This window comes from Oryctolagus cuniculus, chromosome 15, assembly GCF_964237555.1.
Source record: "Oryctolagus cuniculus chromosome 15, mOryCun1.1, whole genome shotgun sequence".
Classification (NCBI taxonomy): domain Eukaryota; kingdom Metazoa; phylum Chordata; class Mammalia; order Lagomorpha; family Leporidae; genus Oryctolagus; species Oryctolagus cuniculus.
The window spans coordinates 4,730,400-4,751,965 of NC_091446.1; the positions used below are offsets into that span (position 1 = coordinate 4,730,400).

The 21,566-nt window shown below is 48.3% G+C and overlaps 1 protein-coding gene across 2 annotated transcripts in view; it reads right to left on the reverse strand.

Annotated features, from left to right (window-relative positions):
* DOCK1 (dedicator of cytokinesis 1) overlaps window positions 1-21,566 on the reverse strand; it is a 494,355-nt gene that overhangs the window by 352,229 nt on the left and 120,560 nt on the right. For both annotated transcript variants that reach the window (XM_051833503.2, XM_008274844.4), the window contains exons 22-23: window positions 14,717-14,851; window positions 4,201-4,309 (exon numbers count right to left, since the gene is read on the reverse strand). In XM_051833503.2, the coding sequence (XP_051689463.2) occupies window positions 4,201-4,309; window positions 14,717-14,851 (244 nt within the window). The remainder of the gene's footprint in view (window positions 1-4,200; window positions 4,310-14,716; window positions 14,852-21,566) is intronic.

Below are 21,566 nucleotides of genomic sequence, written 5' to 3' on the forward strand. Positions count from 1 at the left end.
GGTAGAAGCGCCAGCTGGGCTGACGATGAAGATGTCTGAACAGTAAGCGATAGCAGAATCCATCGGCTTTCTCCCAGCAGCTGGAGAACGCGAGCCTTAGGGAGACCCTGGCTAGACGCTGGGAGACGAGGAAAGGCGGGCACAGTGAGAGCGAGCAGGGAGCAGCAGCGCCTGCAGACAGAGAGACGGAGCCCAAGCCCACACCAGGCTTCATGTCGCCACTGCCCGGGAGAGATGGGGAAGGCGAGGTGACAAAGGGACCTCCCGGCTAGGCTGCTTGGAGGGACGCAGGCCACACCGGGAAGGGGCAGGACACCATCTCTGGGCAGAGCTGAGCCAGCGGACTGTGGCAACTGGCACTTTGGGGAGGGGAGGGGAGGGGAGGGGAGGGAAGGGGAAGAACGCCAACGCGGGATGCACACATCTGGTGGATTCCCCAAGCAACCAGGTCTGCCTGTGGGTAAGGGGAGGAGCGTCCTGAAGTGGGGTCGGAGAGGCCAGGGGGACGGATGGAGCAGATTAAATAGCCCTGGTGAGAGTTTGGCCACCAAATCAAACGAGCACCACTAATGCTGCAGTAATTACTAACCGAAGTCCATCTGCCCTCCATTCCCCAGGGAGAAAAATCCCAGAACTGACTCCAAACCACAAAGTGGAGGTGAGCACTGTGCTCAAGTCAGGAGGTGAGGATGGACGTGAGCTGTCACAGGAGGGGAGGTGAGCACTGTGCTCAGTTCAGGAGGTGAGGATGGGTGTGAGCTGTCACAGGAGGGGAGGTGAGCATTCCTGAGGTTAGGAGGTGAGCAGGCATGAGCTGTCACAGGAGGGGAGGTGAGCAGTGCAGGGAATTATAATACAACACCAAACTGTCGGCAAGGAGTGAGTGGGTCAGTGCAGCCCGACATTCCCGTCCTGTGGACATAAGCTTTACATCACCGCATGGACAACAGTGTGTGGGCTGTGGCAAGGGCTTCCCCACGTCTGCTCTGTATACAACTGCCCCTCGCAGGAGGCAGGCAGACACAAGCCATGCCCGCTGGCTCTTGGCTCTTACATTTCATCACGTAAGAATATATTTAGCAATTCAGAATTACTTCTGGGGTCAAAGTCTCCCTTAACCTTTATCTATTTTACAGTACATACACCTGTTTTTCTAAAATGTCACTAAATGCAGTAGTAATTGTACCAAACACATTGCAAATTTTTTTTTTTTTTTTTTTGACAGGCAGAGTTAGACAGTGAGAGAGAGAGAGACAGAGAGAAAGGTCTTCCTTCCATTGGTTCACCCCCCCAAATGGCCGCTACGGGCGGCGCGCTGCCCCAATCCGAAGCCAGGAGCCAGGTGCTTCCTCCTGGTCTCCCATGCGGGTGCAGGGCCCAAGCACTTGGGCCATCCTCCACTGCCTTCCGGGGCCACAGCAGAGAGCTGGCCTGGAAGAGGAGCAACCAGGACAGAATCCAGCGCCCCGACCAGGACTAGAACCCGGGGTGCTGGCGCCACAGGCGGAGGATTAGCCTAGTGAGCGCGGCACCGGCCGACACATTGGAAATTTTAACTATCACACAAAAAGGCAGCTATAGGCAACATCGAGCCACCATAATAGGGGATAAAAAAATCCTTAACACATGCACCAAGTAGCTTTCTCGACAGAGAAATCAATTTTTAGCACAAATCCATGCCAAGATCAGTAAGGGAGGCTGAGGAATTCAGTGGCTCAAGCAGACAGCCAGAACACGCAGAGATGACCGGGAACCTGCGACCGCGTCCTGCCTCCGTGTCCTGATCTCCGGGTGGCAGCAGCCGTGACCTGTGTCTCAGCACACGTATGTCTCTGCTGCGCAGCAGGCGGGCAAGGCTTGCAAGTCCCACCCCAAATTTTAAGAATAAGGGCCATAAGGACGCCTTCTGAAATTATAGATGTAAAGAAATTAAAAGAGAAAAGGCAGAGTCAGCTACAACGAGTTTCCAAGTGCAAGCTGTTGGTTAATCATCCGAAAGACTCTCATTCTCTGAAGGAATCAGTGCAGGGACGCCCTGCAAACTGACAGCTTCAGTCATAAATCAGCCCCCTGACTTCCCCAGAACTGGGGTCCGGGGTCCCGGGATGCCCCAGGGGCCCTGCCTACACTCTGCCTCCTGGGCACCCACACACCACTGCACGTCCTGGACAAAGCCATGTCTCCTCCAAAGGCCAACAGGGCAGAGTAAGGCCTCGAGCGGGCAGAAACAAGCTGGCAGAGGCTGAACCCCGGTTCTGCAGAGGCAGGAACCTGCTCAAGGACAGGGACGCACTGCCAGGGCACCGCAGGAGGCACCACCCGTCTCGCCCTCCACGGCAGGTCAGGCATCGCAGGTGTACATCCCCCTGCCCACGGTGGAACCCTTCAATCAAGGTGGACCGGGGCGTGGCCAGCACCCACCTCCACCCTGACCTTCATCTCAGGTTGACGTGGGCATGGCCAGCACCCAACTTCACCTTGACCATCTCAACATTGACCTGGGTGTGGCCAGCACCCACCTCCACCCTGATGTTCATCTCTGGTTGACCTGGGTGTGGCCACACCCACCTCCACCCTGATCATCTCAGGTTGACCTGGGCGTGGCCAGCACCCACCTCCACCCTGACCTTCATCTCAGGTTGACGTGGGCATGGCCAGCACCCAACTTCACCTTGACCATCTCAACATTGACCTGGGTGTGGCCAGCACCCACCTCCACCCTGACGTTCATCTCTGGTTGACCTGGGCGTGGCCAGCACCCACCTCCACCCTGATCATCTCAGGTTGACCTGGGTGTGGCCAGCACCCGCCTCCACCCTGATCATCTCAGGTTGACCTGGGTGTGGCCAGCACCCACCTCCACCCTGACATCCACCCCAGGTCCTTCACCTTGACCTTCATCTCCAGGTTGAGCTGAGTGTGGCCTGCACCCACCTCCACCCTGACATCCACCCCAGGTCCTTCACCTTGACCTTCATCTCAAGGTTGACCTGGGCGTGGCCCGCACCCACCTCCACCCTGATCATCTCTGGTTGACCTGGGTGTGGCCAGCACCCACGTCCACCCTGACGTCCACCCAGGTCCTTCACCTTGACCTTCATCTCAAGGTTGACCTGGGCGTGGCCAGCACCCACCTCCACCCTGATCATCTCAGGTTGACCTGGGTGTGGCCAGCACCCACCTCCACCCTGACATCCACCCCAGGTCCTTCACCTTGACCTTCATCTCCAGGTTGAGCTGAGTGTGGCCTGCACCCACCTCCACCCTGACATCCACCCCAGGTCCTTCACCTTGACCTTCATCTCAAGGTTGACCTGGGCGTGGCCAGCACCCACCTCCACCCTGATCATCTCAGGTTGACCTGGGTGTGGCCAGCACCCACCTCCACCCTGACATCCACCCCAGGTCCTTCACCTTGACCTTCATCTCCAGGTTGAGCTGAGTGTGGCCTGCACCCACCTCCACCCTGACATCCACCCCAGGTCCTTCACCTTGACCTTCATCTCAAGGTTGACCTGGGCGTGGCCAGCACCCACCTCCACCCTGATCATCTCTGGTTGACCTGGGTGTGGCCAGCACCCACGTCCACCCTGACGTCCACCCAGGTCCTTCACCTTGACCTTCATCTCCAGGTTGAGCTGAGCGTGGCCTGCACCCACCTTCACCCTGATCATCTCAGGTTGACCTGGGTGTGGCCCGCACCCACCTTCACCCTGACATCCACCCCAGGTCCTTCACCTTGACCTTCATCTCAAGGTTGACCTGGGCGTGGCCTGCACCCACCTCCACCCTGATCATCTCTGGTTGACCTGGGTGTGGCCAGCACCCACGTCCACCCTGACGTCCACCCAGGTCCTTCACCTTGACCTTCATCTCCAGGTTGAGCTGAGCGTGGCCTGCACCCACCTTCACCCTGATCATCTCAGGTTGACCTGGGTGTGGCCCGCACCCACCTTCACCCTGACATCCACCCCAGGTCCTTCACCTTGACCTTCATCTCCAGGTTGACCTGGGCATGGCCAGCACCCACCTTCACCCTGATCATCTCAGGTTGACCTGGGTGTGGCCTGCACCCACCTTCACCCTGATCATCTCAGGTTGACCTGGGCGTGGCCTGCACCCACCTCCACCCTGACATCCACCCCAGGTCCTTCACCTTGACCTTCATCTCTGGTTGACCTGGGCATAGCCAGCACCCACCTTCACCCTGACCGTCTGGTCCGACAAGCTGCTCATCATGTCGTTGATGGACCGGAACAGCTGCAGCAGGGACTCCACGAAGTCGGCCTCTCCCTTGTTCTCATAGAGTCTGCAAGGAAACACGAGACACCATGAGCACCTGTGCAGAAGACCGCTGCCTCTGACTGGGCACCGACAGGCAGCTGCCTGGGACAGCTCAGAATGTGAGACAACTTCAAAATCCACCACAAAGAAGGCGACTGGGCAAGCAGATTACCCCAGAGCAGCCCATCATGCAGAGAGCAGCCAGGTGAAAGAAACTGAATCTTAATGAAACGTCTACTGCTATTTTCAGTGTAACGTAACGTACTTTGTAAATCTAAACAACACAAAATATGGGGCGTCTTAGAGTTCATGGAAAACACAGTATAAAAAAACTACACGTGGGGCCAGTGCCGCGGCTCACTAGGCTAATCTTCCGCCCGCGGTGCCGGCACACCGGGTTCTAGTGCCGGTCGGGGAGCCAGATTCTGTCCCGGTTTCTCCTCTTCCAGTCCAGCTCTCTGTGTGGCCCGGGAGTGCAGTGGAGGATGGCCCAGGTCCTTGGGCCCTGCACCCTCATGGGAGACCAGGAGAGGCACCTGGCTCCTGGCTTTGGATCAGCAGCGTGGTGCGCAGGTCGCAGTGGCCATTGGGGGTTGAACCAATGGAAAAAGGAAGACCTTTCTCTCTGTCTCTCTCTCTCTCACTGTCTACTCTGCCTGTCCAAAAAAAAACTACATGTGGGTTTCAATTTTTCAGATTGATTGACTTGAAAAGCAGAGTGAGAGAGAGGATTTTTCCATCTGCTGGTTCATTCCACATATGGCTACGAGGTCTGGGATTGGGACGGAACTCCATCCAGGGCGCCCCTGGCAGTGGCAGGGACCCAAGCACTGTGCTGCCTTCCGGGGCTTTCGGAGGCTGCTATTCTGGAGCCAGGCTGAAGGCAGAGCAGCCAGGACCTGGAGTTTGCACGTGGAAGCCAAAGTTGCAAGCGGCAGCTTAACCGAGCGCACAACATCGCCTGGTCCAGCTCTCAACATTTTTTGCACTAAGATAAAATATCACTTAATTCCATTCATCCACAATCTTTCTGAAGTGCTCCGGTTTACAGAAAGGAAGGATGGAGAAGGCAGGAACAGCGGGAAGGGGAGAGGAAGGAGGAGGAGGAAGAAATTCGGCGTTGATCCCACCCAACAGAAACCACCACATTCATATTTTGGTGTCTTTTCTCTGCCAGTATTTTTAAACTCAAAATGTCATGTAACTGACAATCACAAAGACACTTAATTACCTAAATTTGACATAATCTTGTCACCACTTGAAAATGACGTTATAATAGTACATTTAAAATTATCTTATTCCCGAATAAGGATGCTAACGACAAATCCATTCATCTTAAAGAGCTGCTGGTAACTGGAAACTGTTCTAGAGGCGGAGCCCATTCCATAAATGGATAATGAGATACCTGCACATCAGGTATGTGTGCACCAATACATGTTACAAATTATAAATAAGCTTCATCTATAAACTATTTGTACTTAATTCAAGCTGCTGTGTTAATAAAAAGCAACACATTTGCATTTTAAAATGTTGCAGCTCAAACGTTTTATTAATACTGAGTAGCTTTTGGCCTAATTAAAAGTATACCACACCTGAAAACTTGTGTACAACAGAAAATTTTGTAAACTAAGTGATAATGAATTACCCTAGAGGTAATCTTATATTTAAATCCATTCCACTGCAAAGCCAGGAATTCTGTGTAAGCCCAGAAGCTGCAATCCATCACAGCTGCTTCATGAAAGATCTGCCTAAATGGTGACTAAACAATGGAGATGGTGGACGCATGCGTGCTGGCCACAGGTGCCACCGCAGCTCCAGCTCCCCCCCTCCCCCCTCCCCCCCCAAGACTTCTGCCAGCGCCACACAGCCCAGGGTGGAAAGCAAGCCTCAAAAGGAAAACCTCTGCAGAGCAGGGTGGACTTGTTCTCAGATTACAGAGAAAGCGCCACGAGTCTGGAACTTGCCAGCGAGAAGAGTCCCAGAGAACTCTGTAGACTCTCGGGGGAAAACCCTGGAGAACCAGGGACAAAGCCACACAGGCTGCGCATCCCCAAGGCTACAGCATGAACCTGACCGAGTTCAGATATCTCTGATGAGCCCCACTTTCTCAGCCTAGAAGAGACAGGATGAGTCACCGTTGGGGGAAGAACCCATCATCTTGAGCTTTTACAGCTTGACATACACACAATCCTGCCTTCAACCAAAAATGATGAAAGGCAGCCAAAAGGCCAGACCAAAGGGCCAAAGAAGGTGAAAGAAATAGACCCACAGGTGATCCAGACACTGCCCGTAGCCAATAAAAAAATCAGATAATTATAATTTATAATATTTTAAAACCAATACAATACAGAACAGAGGCAAACAACACATTAGTAGATAAAATTTTGAAAAAAGAATTTAAAAAATTTAAAAAAAGAATCAGGGGAAGTCATGGTGACACAGGGGGTCAATCCCCCAATTAGGATGCCCAGATCCCCAGTCGGAGTGCTGGTTTCTGTCCTGGCTTCCCTGTTTCTCATTCAGCATCATGGCAGGCAGCAGGCGATGGCTTGAGTGTTTGGGATCCTGCCACCCACTGGGAGAGCGAGACGGAGTTCTGGGCACCTGGCTTCAACCTGGCCCAACCTGGCCGTTGTAGACATTTGAGGAATGAGACAGCAAACAGACGATGGATGGATCTCTCTATTTCTGTCTCTCTCCCCCTCTCTCTTGCTCTTTCAAGTAGATATAAATAAATAAAAAATGAACCCAGAGAAGAACATTTTTAAAAAGAATCAAATGGAAATCCTAAAACTACAACATTACAATCTGTTAAATTAAGAATCCAATCTATGAGTGTGAAAGCAGACACAACAAGAGACAAAATTAGTGAAAAGAAAGATAATCCTCAGAAACACAAGGAACAGAAGCACAGAGGAGGAACACGCAGAGAAGAGAGATGGGTGGGCACGGAGGACGGCGCGTGAACTGAGGGCCAAGGACAGCAGGGCGACAGGGCAATGCTACAGCAGCGAGATGACAAAGACACGCATCCAGAAATTCCAAAATCCAAGGAGGGTAAGTAAGAAGCAAAGCATTCCTATGCAATTCATAGCAAGACTGCCAACAACCACAGAGACAAAAAGCAATGAGAAGCAGAAAACAAATACAGTTCACCTTCAAAGACAAAACAACACGTACAAAACCTGACTTCTCCCCAGAAACGGAGGAGCCCTGAAGGGAGCGGAACTCCATCTGGAAGGGGGAGATACCTGCCAACCTCGAAGGCCGTGTTACTTGGAAACAGACTTAATTCACAAAGATGGGATAAAACACTTTAATCAAAGCAAACCCTGTAGCTGACTTAGACTACAAGGAATCCCACAGAGGGTTCTTGGGCCAGGGGAAAGTGATCCCAGAGGGCAACGTGGGATTGAAGGAAGGAAGAAAAACAACCATGAATATAAAACATATAAACTGAATATCAACTACACAGAACTGTCATGTCTTACTGAGTTTAAAATATGCAGACACACGACGATGACACAAAAGAGACAGGGAATACATGGAGTTTAAGAGCTCTATTTCCCAGCTGTATCCAGCATTACCAAGAGAGCCACAATCTGAATTATTGCATAACAAGTCCAACATACCTGTTTTCATTTCTAAGATCATCATTTAAAAAATACTAAGACAATGTCTAACTAACTTACTTAAAGAACAAAAAATGGGATGATAAAAAGAAAAGGATCTGGGGAGCCAGCACTGTGGTGTAGTAGGCTAAGCCTCCACCTGCGGTGCCGGCATCCCATACGGGCACTGGTTCGTGTCCCGGCTGCTCCTCTTCCCATCCAGCGCTCTGCTGGATCAAAGTGCTTGGGCCTCTGCACCCACGGGAGCCTGGAAGAAGCTCCTGGATCCTGGCTTCAGATCAGCCCAGCTCTGGCCATTGTGGCCATTTGGGGAGTGAATCAGTAGATGGAAGACCTTTCTCTCTATCTGTAATTGTCTCTCAAATAAATAAATAAATCTTTAAGGGGGGGGCGGGGCAGAGCTTGGGAGCGGATGCTGTGGTGTAGCACGATAAGCAGCTGCTTATGATGCTGGTATCCCATACAGGAGTGAGTGCTGGTTCAAGTCCCGGCTGCTCCACTTCTGACCCAGCTCCCTGCTAACGGAACTGAGAAAGCAGCAGCAGGAGGCCCACGTGCTTGGGCTCCTATCACACAGGTGGGAGGAACGGGGGCAGTTCCAGAGCCCTGCCTTGAGCTCAGACCAGCCCCAGCTCTTCTGGGCATTTCAGGAGTGAGCCAGCAGGGGAAGCGTCTCTCTTCTATCAGATTTTCTCCCTGTCATTCTGCCTTTCAATTAAATTAACAAACCTTAAAAAAAATAAAAGTGTGGTTGATATTTTTTTAAAAAAGCAGAAAAGAAGGAAATGTTAAACATAACACAAGTGATTAAAAAAGAAATTTAGGAGCCAGCATTGTGGCATTGCAGGTAAACCTCTGCCTGTAGAGCCAGCACCCCGTATGGGAGCAGGTTCAGGTCCCAGTTGCTTCACTTCAGATCCAGCTCCCCACTGGGAAGACAGTGGAGGACGGCCCAACTGCTTGGGCCCCACACCCACATGGAAGACCCAGAAGAAGCCCCTGGCTCCTGGTTTTGGCCTGGCCCAGCCCCGGCCATTGCAGCCGTTTGGTGAGTGAACCAGCAGATGCAAGATCTCTCTCTTTCTCTCTGCAACTCTGCCTTTCATAAATAAAATAAATCTTAAAGAGAGAGTGTGTGTTAACAGGGGCTGGCATTGTGCACAACAGGTTAAGCCACCTCTTACAACACAGGCATCCCATTTGAGAGCATGGTTCCAAGTCCCAGCAGACGAGCCATTTCCAACCCTGCTTCCTGCTAACGCACAGGGGAGGCCGTGGGGATGAGCCAAGTTCTTGGGTTTCAGCACTCACACGGCAGACCAACACGGAGTTCCCAGCTCCTGGCTTTGACCTGACCCAGACCTGGACGTTGCAGCCATTTTGGAAATGAACCAGAAGATGGAAGAACTGTCTGTCTCTCTCGCTGTACGTTTGTGTGTGTGTGCATGTGTGTCTCCCCCTTTCTGTCACTCTGCCTTTCAAGTAAATAAGTGTAAAATTAATAGAAAATTAATAGAAATATAATAGATACAAACCCACCAACTCCTTAATTACATTATATGCTAAATGAATTAAATAGTTAAAGAATTCTTAGAATGGAGGAAATAAAAATATAGATTTCTGCTTATAGTGCATCTCAAACACAAAAGAACGGAAAGGTTAAAAACACAGAATGAAAATGGCATTCAATGCAAACAATAAACAACAGATAAACAGAAACATTTCATCTTGATTTAGACGTAGACTCACAAGAAAGACATCACAATGATAAGCCGGTATGCCCACAATAATGTGGCCCCAAAATCTATAAGGCATAACTCTTGAGTCTTCAACATATTTAAAATCCTATCAAGAACCTTTCAAGGAGGAATCTTAGTAATCAGTTTCTCTGCTGTCATCCAACATGTCTGGAACACAGGAATAATTAGGCAGTGAACCCTCCACAGCACCTCTACGGAATGAAATGTCACTACGTCTCTACAAGCTCCTCGTGGCTTTATCAAATAAAACAGGAGGAGCCACCAGCTCAGCTCAGCCTGAGGTGGAGGAAGAAGGCCTCAGAGACACTGACAGACAGACAAAGTCTACGCATCCTCTGCTGTCTGTAGGTAAGCATCCACTAACTAGGAACGACGGGATCTTGGCCTATTAACTACACTCTACCCTGTGGCCCGGAGAACGCAAGCAAGAAGACAGATCTGCACAACTTATGCATGATCAATAACTAATTATTCACAAAGCTAACACCAGGCAACAAGCCAAAACTCTACCGAGCACAGGAAAGACACAAAGTCAAGCGATAACCAGACTTAGTGATTTAATTCAGGTCTGAATCGAGATGTCTCTGTTTTCTTCCTGAGGAGTTAATGTGATCCGCCCACACAGAAAACAGACAAACAAAAGTCAGCAGAGCAGGACCCAGGCTGTCGGGAGTCTTCAGTGAGTTTCCCTAGAAACCAAACGTCTTTGGGCCAGAGCTTTTAAACTGCTGTTCTCATTTCAATGCAAAATGAGCTTTCTAAACACAACCAGAAATATGGAACTGCATGGCAAGAAAGACGGAAAAATAACCGTGACAAGCTTCAATATCTTCACCTCCCAAGTTTCACCTCTTTCTTCTCTGGGTGAGTAATTACTGTCAATTATCACGGAACTGAACAATGCTCCTGCACCGTGCACAGACACAGTGGACCACTTGGAAGGAGGAAGAAAAATAAAACATCACGAAAGTTTACTCCAACTGCAAAAGGAAAAACAACGTGTCAATTCCAGCTGTGAACACGATTGTTTTTCTCCCAAGGTAATAAATGTGTTGCAGGTAAGAAAATGAGTCCTGGTTTGTTTTCTTCCCCACAGCTGCAAACACCACACATGAGACCCGTTTAGAGCTTGTGAGGGACCAAATATTCTAGGCATCGGCGGGCCCCGGGACAGCTTTTCCTCTACATAGCCTACGGAACAACAAGAATGGGATTCATCCTGAACTACAGCCTTTGATATCACTGACGAATGCTCCCGGAGAATGGCTGGGGGTGAGATTACCAAGGGGCCTTAGCTCTATCATCCATGATTTTCAGATGATGAGCTGTTTCCTAAAATACAATCTGTAAGACCGTAAACCTCTTCCAATACTTCTAGTGCACAAATTTAAGTATTTCTCAGGGCCAGCCTTGTAGCACAGTAGGTTAAGCCACCACTTGTGACGCCGGCATCCCATAAGAGTTCCACTTTGAGTCCCAGCTGCTCTTCTTTTTTTTTTTTCTTTTATTGACAGGCAGAGTGGACAGTGAGAGAGAGAGAAAGGTCTTCCTTTTGCCGTTGGTTCACCCTCCAATGGCCGCCACGGCTGGCACACTTGCGGCCGGCACATCGCGCTGATCCGAAGGCAGGAGCCAGGTGCTTCCTCCTGGTCTCCCATGGGGTGCAGGGCCCAAGCACTTGGGCCATCCTCCACTGCCTTCCCGGGCCACAGCAGAGAGCTGGCCTGGAAGAGGGGCAACCGGGACAGAATCCGGCGCCCCGACCGGGACTAGAACCCGGTGTGCTGGCGCCGCAAGGCGGAGGATTAGCCTAGTGAGCCGCGGCGCCGGCCTGCTCCACTTCTAATCCAGCTCCCTGATAATGCAACCGAGAAAGCAGCGGAAGACAGCACAAGCACTTAGGCCCCTGCCGCCCACAGGGGAGAGCCGGAGGAGTTCCTGGCTCCCAGCTCAGCCTGGCCAAGCCCAGCTGTTGCAGTCATCTGGGGAGCAAAGCAGAGGATGGAAGATCTCTCCCTCTCTATCCCTCAGCCTTTCAAATAAGTCTTTAAAAAGAAGTGTTTATCATAGCCACACAACGTGGCTACAACTGTGCTCTCCATTTTGAAATAAATGTTCCATCATTCTCTTGCCTCAAGAACTGTAGTAAGCAGCTAGGATCCAATTTTTAAAAACATTTTGGGAAACAGAAGAACAACAATGAACTATTAAAGTCTAGGATATCATCAGCGGGTTCAAAAGCCCATGAAGTATTCATGGATGCAGGAAGGAACAAGGAGGGGAGGGGAAGAGAGGAAGAAGACAAGGCTCCTGACCACTACAGATGGCTGCAGAACCGGGAGGGACGAGGCCAGCGACGCCCGGACGGGAGCTCTGAGAGCACAGGAAGCCTCCCGATTCTTAGCAATGCTGCCACTCAGTGTTAACCACCTTGTGTCTTCAACGCTCTCAGCAGTTCTGACAGGCAAGTTCAAGATCAGGTGTGGTTTTCATCTGAGCCGAAGAGGACAGAGGCAGGCGGGGGATCGTCTCTGTGCCTGGCACTAGAGTGGAGGTACTGCCCGGGCAATCAGCCACAAAGCATTAGCTGGGCCACAGACAGAAGCCGGCTGGGTATTTCTCTTTTCTACATGATCCCACAGGATGGACTCACGCCTGCAGGTCACATACAACTCCGATTACAGAAACTCAGAGAGGCAGGCACCAGGAGTCTCAGACGCTGAGTCTTCTTTTTTTTAATGAAAAAATTTATTTATGTGGAAGGCAGATTTACAGAGAGACAGAGAGAAAAATCACCCATCTGCTGGTTCACTCCCCAATGCCCTCAATGGCCGGAGTTGGGCCAGGCTGAAGCCAGGAGCTTCCTCTGGGTCCCCAACATGGGTGCAGGGGCCCACGCATGAGGGCCATCCTCAGCTGGTTTCCCAGGTGCATGAGCAGGGAGCTGGATCAGAAGTGAAGTAGTCGGGACTCAAACTGATGCCCAAATGGGAGGACAGCACTGTAGGCAGCGGCTTAACCTAGTAGACCACAAAGCCAGCCCGAGATTGAGCCTTAACCTAACGGTGAAGAATGGCTCGACAGAGCCAAACTATCTAAAATTTAATGGCCTGAAATGAGTTAGGAAGTTCCATGCTCTCAGCAACAGACAGTGTGGGTTAAAAGCATGAAAGAGAGACTTTTACTTGCCTAATTCAATCTTTGGCTCGTCACTAACTCTGTTTTTGCTGAAAACATCACTCAGTCCATCTGAAAATCTTTTCTAACCTCCCTTGCAGCTAGTGTGGTCATGTGACCTAGTTCTGCCAATGAGATGAAAGCATAGTTTGCAATTCTGTAGGGATGCAGGGAACTCTTTGAAAAGCAAGTGTGTGGCAGAGCGATTTCCCCGTGTCTTTCCCCACCACGGCCTGGAGTACAGGGTGATGCCAAGCGGGGCAGGCAGCACCTTGGAACCAGGATACACAGTATGCTGGGGCAGCACGGGAAAAGGTGACAATGGCACAAACACCCCTTGGAGCAAAATGCAGAGCTCTGAACTCTTCCCTGTGTGCCAAGAGCGAATCTTCTCAAGTTAAATCAAATAAATCGGAGTTTTGGGCCAGTGCTGTGGCGCAGCTGGTTAATGCCTGGCCTGAAGCGCCGGCATCCCATATCGGTGACAAAACGAGACCCGGCTGCTCCACTTCTGATTCAGCTCTCTGCCATGGCCTGGGAAAGCAGTAGAAAATGGCCCAAGTCCTTGGGCCCCTGCACTCACATGGGAGACGCAAAAGAAGCTCCTCCTGACTTCAGACTGGCACAGCTCCGGCCACTGTGGTCAACTGGGGAATAAACCATTGGATGGAAGACCTCTCTTTCTCTCTCTGCGGAACTCTGACTTTCAAATAAATAAATAAATATTTTAAAAATAAAATAAAATAAATTGAAATTTTACATTGTACACAGCCAGTCATATTCCTAACTACTGTAAGACTGATCAAACTCAATAAACTTTATGGACCATGATTTTAAGATTTTAGGTCATGGAATTGAAAGAAAAGAGGTAACAAAATACTTTGTTACTGGTACATCTGGGTCACCTCACTCTTTCCCAGAGCAGCATTACCTGTAAGACTACACACTCGAGGTTAGCACTGTGGCACAGCTGGGTAAGCCACTACCTGTGATGCAGCATTCCATGTGGATGCCAGTTTGAGTCCTGGCTGCTCTTCTTCCGATCCAGCTCCCTGCTAATATGCCTGGGAAAGCAGTGGAGAATGAGCCAAGTCTTTGGGCTCTTGCTACCAAGTGGGAAACCCAGATGGAGTTCTAGGCACCTGGCTTCAGCCTGGCCCAGCCCTGGTCATCAGTCATTTGAGGAGTGAATCAGCAGATGGAAGATTCTCTCCTTCTATTTATCTCCCTCTTCTCTCTGTAATTCTGCCTTCCAAATAAATAAATAAATCTTAAAAAAACAATAGACTACATATTTGTGCATACGTATGTATCTAAATGTTCTCTGTAAAATAATAAAGTCATGAATAGCCGGATTTTTTTTAAAGTTCAAAAATAATTCCAAAGTCCATCCTGACAGTAAGTGAAAAATGTCACTAAGAGAAAGCAGCAGAACAGCTGCCCCAAGGAGGGTCCACGTGGAGAAACCCATGGCTGGAAGCAGAATCCCACGCAGGCGGGGGAGAGGGAAGCGAGCAAGGCGATTTCACTTGACGTTGGCTCTTCATTAGCGTCTCTTGTGTTTCACTAGTTTGTTCTTGTGGGGCGTTCGGCTCTAGGAAGACAAACTGAACAGACCACAGTGCATGTGGGGTAGACGGGATGGATGGGCAGCCACGCATTTCCCACTCAGGGACCGGGTCCCACCAGACTTCCCAGGAGGCAATGGAGGCAGACACGGTAACCCCGCCCCAGGACTGCGCTCTGTGTGTCGGTCAAGCTAGGAAGCTAGGAAAGGGAGGGGGAAGGGACGGGGAGAGCCAGTGAGACGGCAGGAGAGGGGGCAGTAACGGGTGTCTGGAGAGCCTGCACAGGGCCACCTACTGGTTGAACAGGATCCGTGAGCGCACGATGAACTTGAAGATGTACTCTAAAGCTTTCATAGCTTTGTACAGCTGGTCGTTGATTCCTGGCTTCTCTGCATTGTCCACGTAGTTCCTCAACACTTTTGTCAGCTTCCTGTGTGCAATGGAAACACAGTAAGGAGAAGCGCAGGCGACTACAATACCTCAATCCCTAACTCAGAAAGAAATTTGCAGTTATTTTTAGCTTGGTTCCCACTTGGTACATGCATATTCATAAAATGTTTTCTAATCACATGAATCGAGTGATAAAACATTGCTCAGAAGTGCAAGGTCTGGGCAAACAGTAGGCACGTGCTGCACATTCGCTGTTGTTCGGAGCATTTAATGTAACATCGGAGCTAACGTCTGCAGCCACAGGACGCCGGAGTGGGAGGAGGCCGGAACTCCAGGAGGTGAGCTGGCTTTCCCGATGCTAAAGAACAAAACCAAAGGGACTTGCAAGGGAGCTCAACAGAACCACAAACTGTTTACTCAAAAATGCCCTCTGGCAAAGATGACCTGGAATCAGGTAGGTGATGGGTTTTCAGCACCGTGGATGTGGTAGATGTGAGTGACCACACACCGCAAACACGTGAGCAAACTGTCCATGTGGTACCACAATAGAAAAGGACAAGTTCTCGCAAAGAACCTCAGCCATCCATGTTCATTTTACTTGATTTTCCATATCTAGTTTGCTAAGACAAGTTCTTACACAGCATATAGAAATTTTTGAGGGAATTTTTTGAACAGAAAACGTTCTCATATTTCAAAGAATTATGTAAGACTCTTTATATAAAAAGGTAGAAACAATAAACGAGGATACTTAAAGGATTTAGAAACATTTTTTATACTTCCTAGAATTCCCCAAAAAGATTATGCATTGAAAGCATAATGATCATACTCCTCTTAGTTTGCATGATTCTAAGTTGTGATCAAAAAACAAGCAACTCTCTAACTTGAAAACATTTGAAACATTCCTCATAATAAATAACTTTTCACAATGTATAACACACAGAAACTCATCAGAATTATATTTAAAATTTTCCATTCCACACGGACATAATAGGCAGTTCATACAAATAGATTTTATATTAGATACCAAAATTAAGTGCTGAGTTCATAGATACATTTTTTTAACATTTTGGGGAAAAATGACAATGATTAATATTTTTCTATTTTGCTATAAGTCAAATGATAAGAAAGTTGCAATGATAAATAATTACTCAAACCTTCAGGATACATGAGAAAGTTAACTTAAATGAAAAAACTAGAAACATCTTTAAAAACAATCAATTTCATTAACAAAAAACATGGCAATTAAAATAACAAGAAGTCAAATGTTTGCTTCATCAACTGGGGGGATGTCATTTTTGCCTCATGATTGGGGAAGTCAAGACTGCTGATGGGAAAACAGGTATGATACTTTGTAAGAGTATAAACCAGCCATGTGGGTTACAAAATCAGCTGGCAACATGTTAGGATGCAAACTTCAAATCCTCTGAGACCAGCAGTTCCATTCCAAGTTACCTGTCCTAGAGAAACTATTGCAAATGCATTACATTATCTTAATTGCAGCATTTTCTCCAGTGGTAAAGACATATAAACAAAAACATGCCATCATGTGAGACTGGCTACGTAAACTATGATCCAGCCCTAAAATGGATTATTGCACAGTTGGAAAAGGCAGAGGTTAGAGGAGAGACTGTCATCATTGACATCGGAGGGAAGGCCATTTATGCTGCAAGAACCGTGGTTATAAAACAGAAGGTTTGAGGCTGGCGCTGTGGCGCACCAAGTTAAGCCGCCACCATCCCATAAAGGAACTGGTTTGAGATTTGGCTGCTCCATTTCTGATCCAGCTACCTGCTAATGTGCCTGGGACAGCTGCAAAAGATGGCCCAAGTCCCTGGGACTCTGCACCCATGTGGGAAACCCAGAAGAAGCTCCTGGCTTCAGTCTGGCATAGACCCAGCAGTTGAGCCATTTGGGGAGTGAACCTGTGGATGAAAGATCTATCTCTCTCTCTCTCTCTCTCTCTCTCTCTCTGTCTCTTCATCTCTCTGTAACCCTGACTTTCAAATAAATAAATAAATAAAAAGAAGGTGGTTTAAAGTGGGTAATTCTGTATACGATATTCTCTGCCATTGATCTTTTTATCTCCCGTTATTCCACTGCCATACTACCTTGGTTACTGAAGTTTTATAGTAAGCCTTGAAGTTTGGTGCTTCTGAAAAACTGGGCAATTGTAAATATTTTGTATTTTCATAAACTATAGATGTTTTTGTTAGAAAAACATGGTAGGGGGAGCCTAGCATTGTGGTGTAGCAGGTAAAGCAATGCTTGTCATGCCAGCATGCCAAATCGGCTCGAGTTCTGTCTGCTCCATTTCTGATCCAGCTTTCTGCTAATGGCCTGAGAAAGTAGCAGAAGATGGCCCATGTGCTTGGTCCCTTGTTCCCACAGGGGAGATCTAGAGCAAACTCCTGGCTCCTGGCGCCAACCTGGCTCAGTCCCAGCTGCTGCAGCCACTTGGGGAGGGATTTCTTTCTGTGGGAAGATCTTTCTGTGACTTTGTAACTCTGCATTTCAAATAAATAAAATAAATCCTTTTTTAAAAATGCTAGGATTTATGGGGCCGGTGCTGTGGTGCAGTGGGTTAAAGCCCTGGCCTGAGGCACCGGCATCCCATATGGGTGCCGGTTCTAGTCCCGGCTGCTCCTCTTCCCATCCAGCTCTCTGTTGTGGCCTGGGAGGGCGGTGAAGGATGACCCATGTCCTTGGGCCCCTGCACCCGCATGGGAGACCTGGAGGAGGCTCCTGGCTCCTGGCTTCAGATTGGCACAGCTCCAGCCGTTGAGGCCATTTGGGGAGTGAACCAGTGGATGGAAGACCTCTCTCTCTGTCTCTACCTCTCTAACTCTTTCAAATAAATAAAATAAATCTTAAAAAGAAATGCTGGGATTTTTTTTATTGAGATTGCACTGAAAAGACTGACTAACTTGGAGAAAATAGATATTCAAGCAGTATCTTGTTTTTTGGTCCATGAACATATCTCTCGGGTTATTCTTTTTTTAATGTCGCCTAGCAATGTTTTTGAATTTTTAGAAGTTTCACCCATCTATCTCTAAATCCATTCCATAAAAATTGATTTTTTTAAAGATTTATTTTATTTATTTGAAAATCAGAGTTAGAGAGAGAGGTAGAGAGAGAGAGAGAAAGGTCTTTCATCCACTGGCTCACTCCCCAGATGGCTGCAACAGCTGGAGCTGAGCTGATCCAAAGTCAAGAGCTTCTTCCAGGTCTCCCACGTGGGTGCAGGGGCCCAAGGACTTGGGCCATCTTCTACTGCATCTTCCCAGGCCACAGCAGAGAGCTGGATCAGAAGAGGAGCAGCTGGGACTAGAACCGGTGCCCATGTGGGATGCCAGTGCTTCAGGCCAGGGCTTTAACCTGCTGCGCCACAGTGCTGGGCCTCAAATTGATGACTTTTGATAATGCAATCAACTGTTCTATACTTTCAATTTAATTTCCCAATTTTATACACACACACACACAGAGTTGATTTTTTTCTCTTTTATCTTAATGTTTTCCTATTAACAAGTAATAATTATTTATACTTACAAAACACACTGTGGTGTTTTGATCTATGCTTGCACTGTGGAATGATTAAGACTTGTATCTTAGTTTTCCCCAGTTTTTTATTTGGTTGGTTGGTTTCTGGCTTATTTAAAACTCCTCAGCATTTTCTATGTACATAGTCATATTGTGTGAAAATGGTTTTACTTCTTTCTTTCCCTTTTTTAAGATCTTTCCTTACTTTCCCTTCCTTTATTGCACACTTGCAGGACAGTAAACAGATACGTAGAGAAGAGACACACCTGCCTCACTGCAGACTCAAAGGACAGCTTTCAACGTTCCAGTGTCAAAGACGATGTCAGCGACAACCTTTCTCAAGTCTTTATCAGACTGTGGACGCCCTGTCTATTCCGAGCGTGCGGAGAGATTTCATCATAAATGGATGCTGAATTTTGGCAAATGCATGTTCTGCATTACTGAGGCTCAAAGCTAAAAGCATAAACCTACTTCAGAAAGTGAGCTACAGCAGGACTTTCTGCAGGGATGGAATCCTCTCTGAGCCACCCAGTGGGGCAGCCGCTCACCTGTGGCAACCAGGCAATTGAAATGCAACCAATGCAACTGAAAATGTGATTATCAAATTTGATTTTACCTAAACACCAAATGGAGCTGGTGCCGTTACAATGGACAATGGAGGCAATGTTGTGAAATTTGGTTAGGCAAAGCATTTTAGCTTCAAAATTCGAATGCATAACTATTTTTTAAAAATGATACATTAGGCTTCAACAAAATTAAAAATGTCTGGTTATCAAAAGACACCACTAGGAAAAATTGTAAGCAAAGCACAGTCAGAGGCAAAAAGTTTCAAATTAATGCATTACAAATCAAAAGCATACTCTAAAGATTAATAAAAAGAACAGAAAGTAAAAATATACTGAAGGAAGCATTTCACAAGTGGCAAGTATCAAAATAAGTAGGAACTCAATTTCCTTTGTGATAAGGTAACTAAAAATTAAAATCACAAAGAGAGATCCTTTTACCCTTAATACAGAAGCCCAACAACGCTAAATGTTGAGTAGGATGCAGACCCAGAGGACCAACGATGGTGAAGAAAAGTGGTGCAACGCTTTGGAGAGCTATTTGGCAGTTTCTGATACCATAAATCACACACATGCCCACTGGCCCAGAAATTCTAATTGCTTATCTGAGGGAAAATGAAAATTACGTCCACAAAAGTCTTGGACAAAAATATTCATAGAAGCGTGACTGCCGGGGCCGGCACTGTGGCGCAGCGGGTTAAGGCCCCGACCTGCAATGCCTGCATCCCATATGGGTGCTTGTTCTAGTCCCAGCTACTCCAATTCCGATCCAGCTCTCTGCTGTGGCCTGTAGAAGAAGGCCCAAGTCCCTGGGCCTCTGCACCAACATGGGAGACCCAAGAGACGCTCCTGACTCCTGGCTTCAGATCAGCGCAGCTCCGGCCATCGCAGCCAATTAGGGAGTGAACCAGCAGATGGAAGACCTCTCTCTCTCTCTCTCTCTATTTCTCTCTGCCTCTCCTTCTCTCTCTGTGTAACTCTGACTTTCAAAAATAAATAAATCTTAAAAAAAAAAAAAAAAAGAAGGGTGGGTGCTGTGGCACAGAGGGTTCAGCCTCCACCTGCAGTGCCATCACCCCCACATGAGCACCAGTTCGAGTCCTGGCTGCTCCACTTCTGATCCAGCTCCCTGCTGATGGCTGTGGAAAGCAGCAGAAGATGGCCAAGTGCCTGGGCCCCTGCACCCACATGGGAGACTCAGAAGAAGCTCCTGAATCCTGGCTTACAAGCACTGACTACTGCAACCACTTGGGAAGTGAACCAGCAGATGGATGCCTCTCTCTCTCTCTCTCTCTCTCTCTCCCTCCCTCCCTCCCTCCCTCTCCCTCTCTCCCTCTCCCTCTCCCTCCCTCCCTCTCTCCCTCTCTCTCTCCTCCCCTCCCTCCCTCTGTCTGTAACTGGCTTCTCAGATAAATAAATCTTAAAACAATTTAAAAAGAATATTCATAAAGGTGGGCATGGTGACACGGAAGGTGAAGCCACAGCTTGGGACACTGGTATCCTACATGCGAGTACCAGGTTTGAGTCTTGGCTGCTCCCTGCTTAGTGTCAATGCACCTGGGAGTCAGCAGATGATGACCCAAGTATTTGGGTTCTTGCCACCCACACTGGAGCCTGGAGATGGAGCTCCTGGCTCCTGGCTTTTGCCTGGCCATAAAACACCATTGAAGGCATCTGGAGAATGAACCAAGGGATGGAAAACTGACATATTTGGTATTTACAAAATCAAATAGATTCAAATTACTGAGAAGGTACATGAGGTGGTTAGGTATCAAAGCACAGTATTAGAATACTAATTTTTTAAAACAAAAACCTCTTTTTCATTAGATTTCAGAGCCTAAGTGGAAGATGCTAATTCTTATCTTGGTCCCATCAAAGCTTAAAGATAAAATGGTATTTTTGTTTCTCCTACGGTGTAATATTAAAAACTCCCCATTGGCCGGCGCTGTGGCACAGTGGGTGAATGCCCAGGCCTGGAGCACCGGCATCCCATATGGGCACCGGTTCGAGACCCAGCTGCTCCTCTTCTGATCCAGCTCTCTGCTGTGGCCAGGGAAAACAGTGGAGGATGGCCCAAGTCCTTGGGCCCCTGCACCCGTGTGGGAGACCTGGGAGAGGCTGCTGGCTCCTGGCTTCAGATTGGCACAGCACCAGCTGTTGCAGCCAATTGGGGAGTGAACCAATGGAGTAAATAAAGGGGAGAGTGATCCAACATGGGAAGTGAGATACTCAGCAGACTCATAGAATGGCAGATGTCCTAAATAGCACTCTGGCCTCAGAATCAGCCCTAAAGGCATTCGGAGCTGGCTGAAAAGCTCATGAGAGTATTTCAGGCATGGAAAGCCAAGACACTCTGGCAAAAGATCTCTGTGAGTGAGATCCCAGTGGAAAGAACAGGTCATCAAAGAAGGAGGTACCTTTCTCTGAAGGGAGGAGAGAACCTCCACTTTGACTATGACCTTGTCTAAATAAGATAAGAGTCAGAGAACTCAAAAGGCTTGCATAGCCTTGGAAACTCATGACTGGAGCATAGGGAGATTACTGATGCCATAAACAGGAGTGTCAATTTGTAAAGTCAACAACAGGAGTCACTGTGCACTTACTCCTCATGTAGGATCTCTGTCCTTAATGTGCTGTACATTGAGATTTAATAAT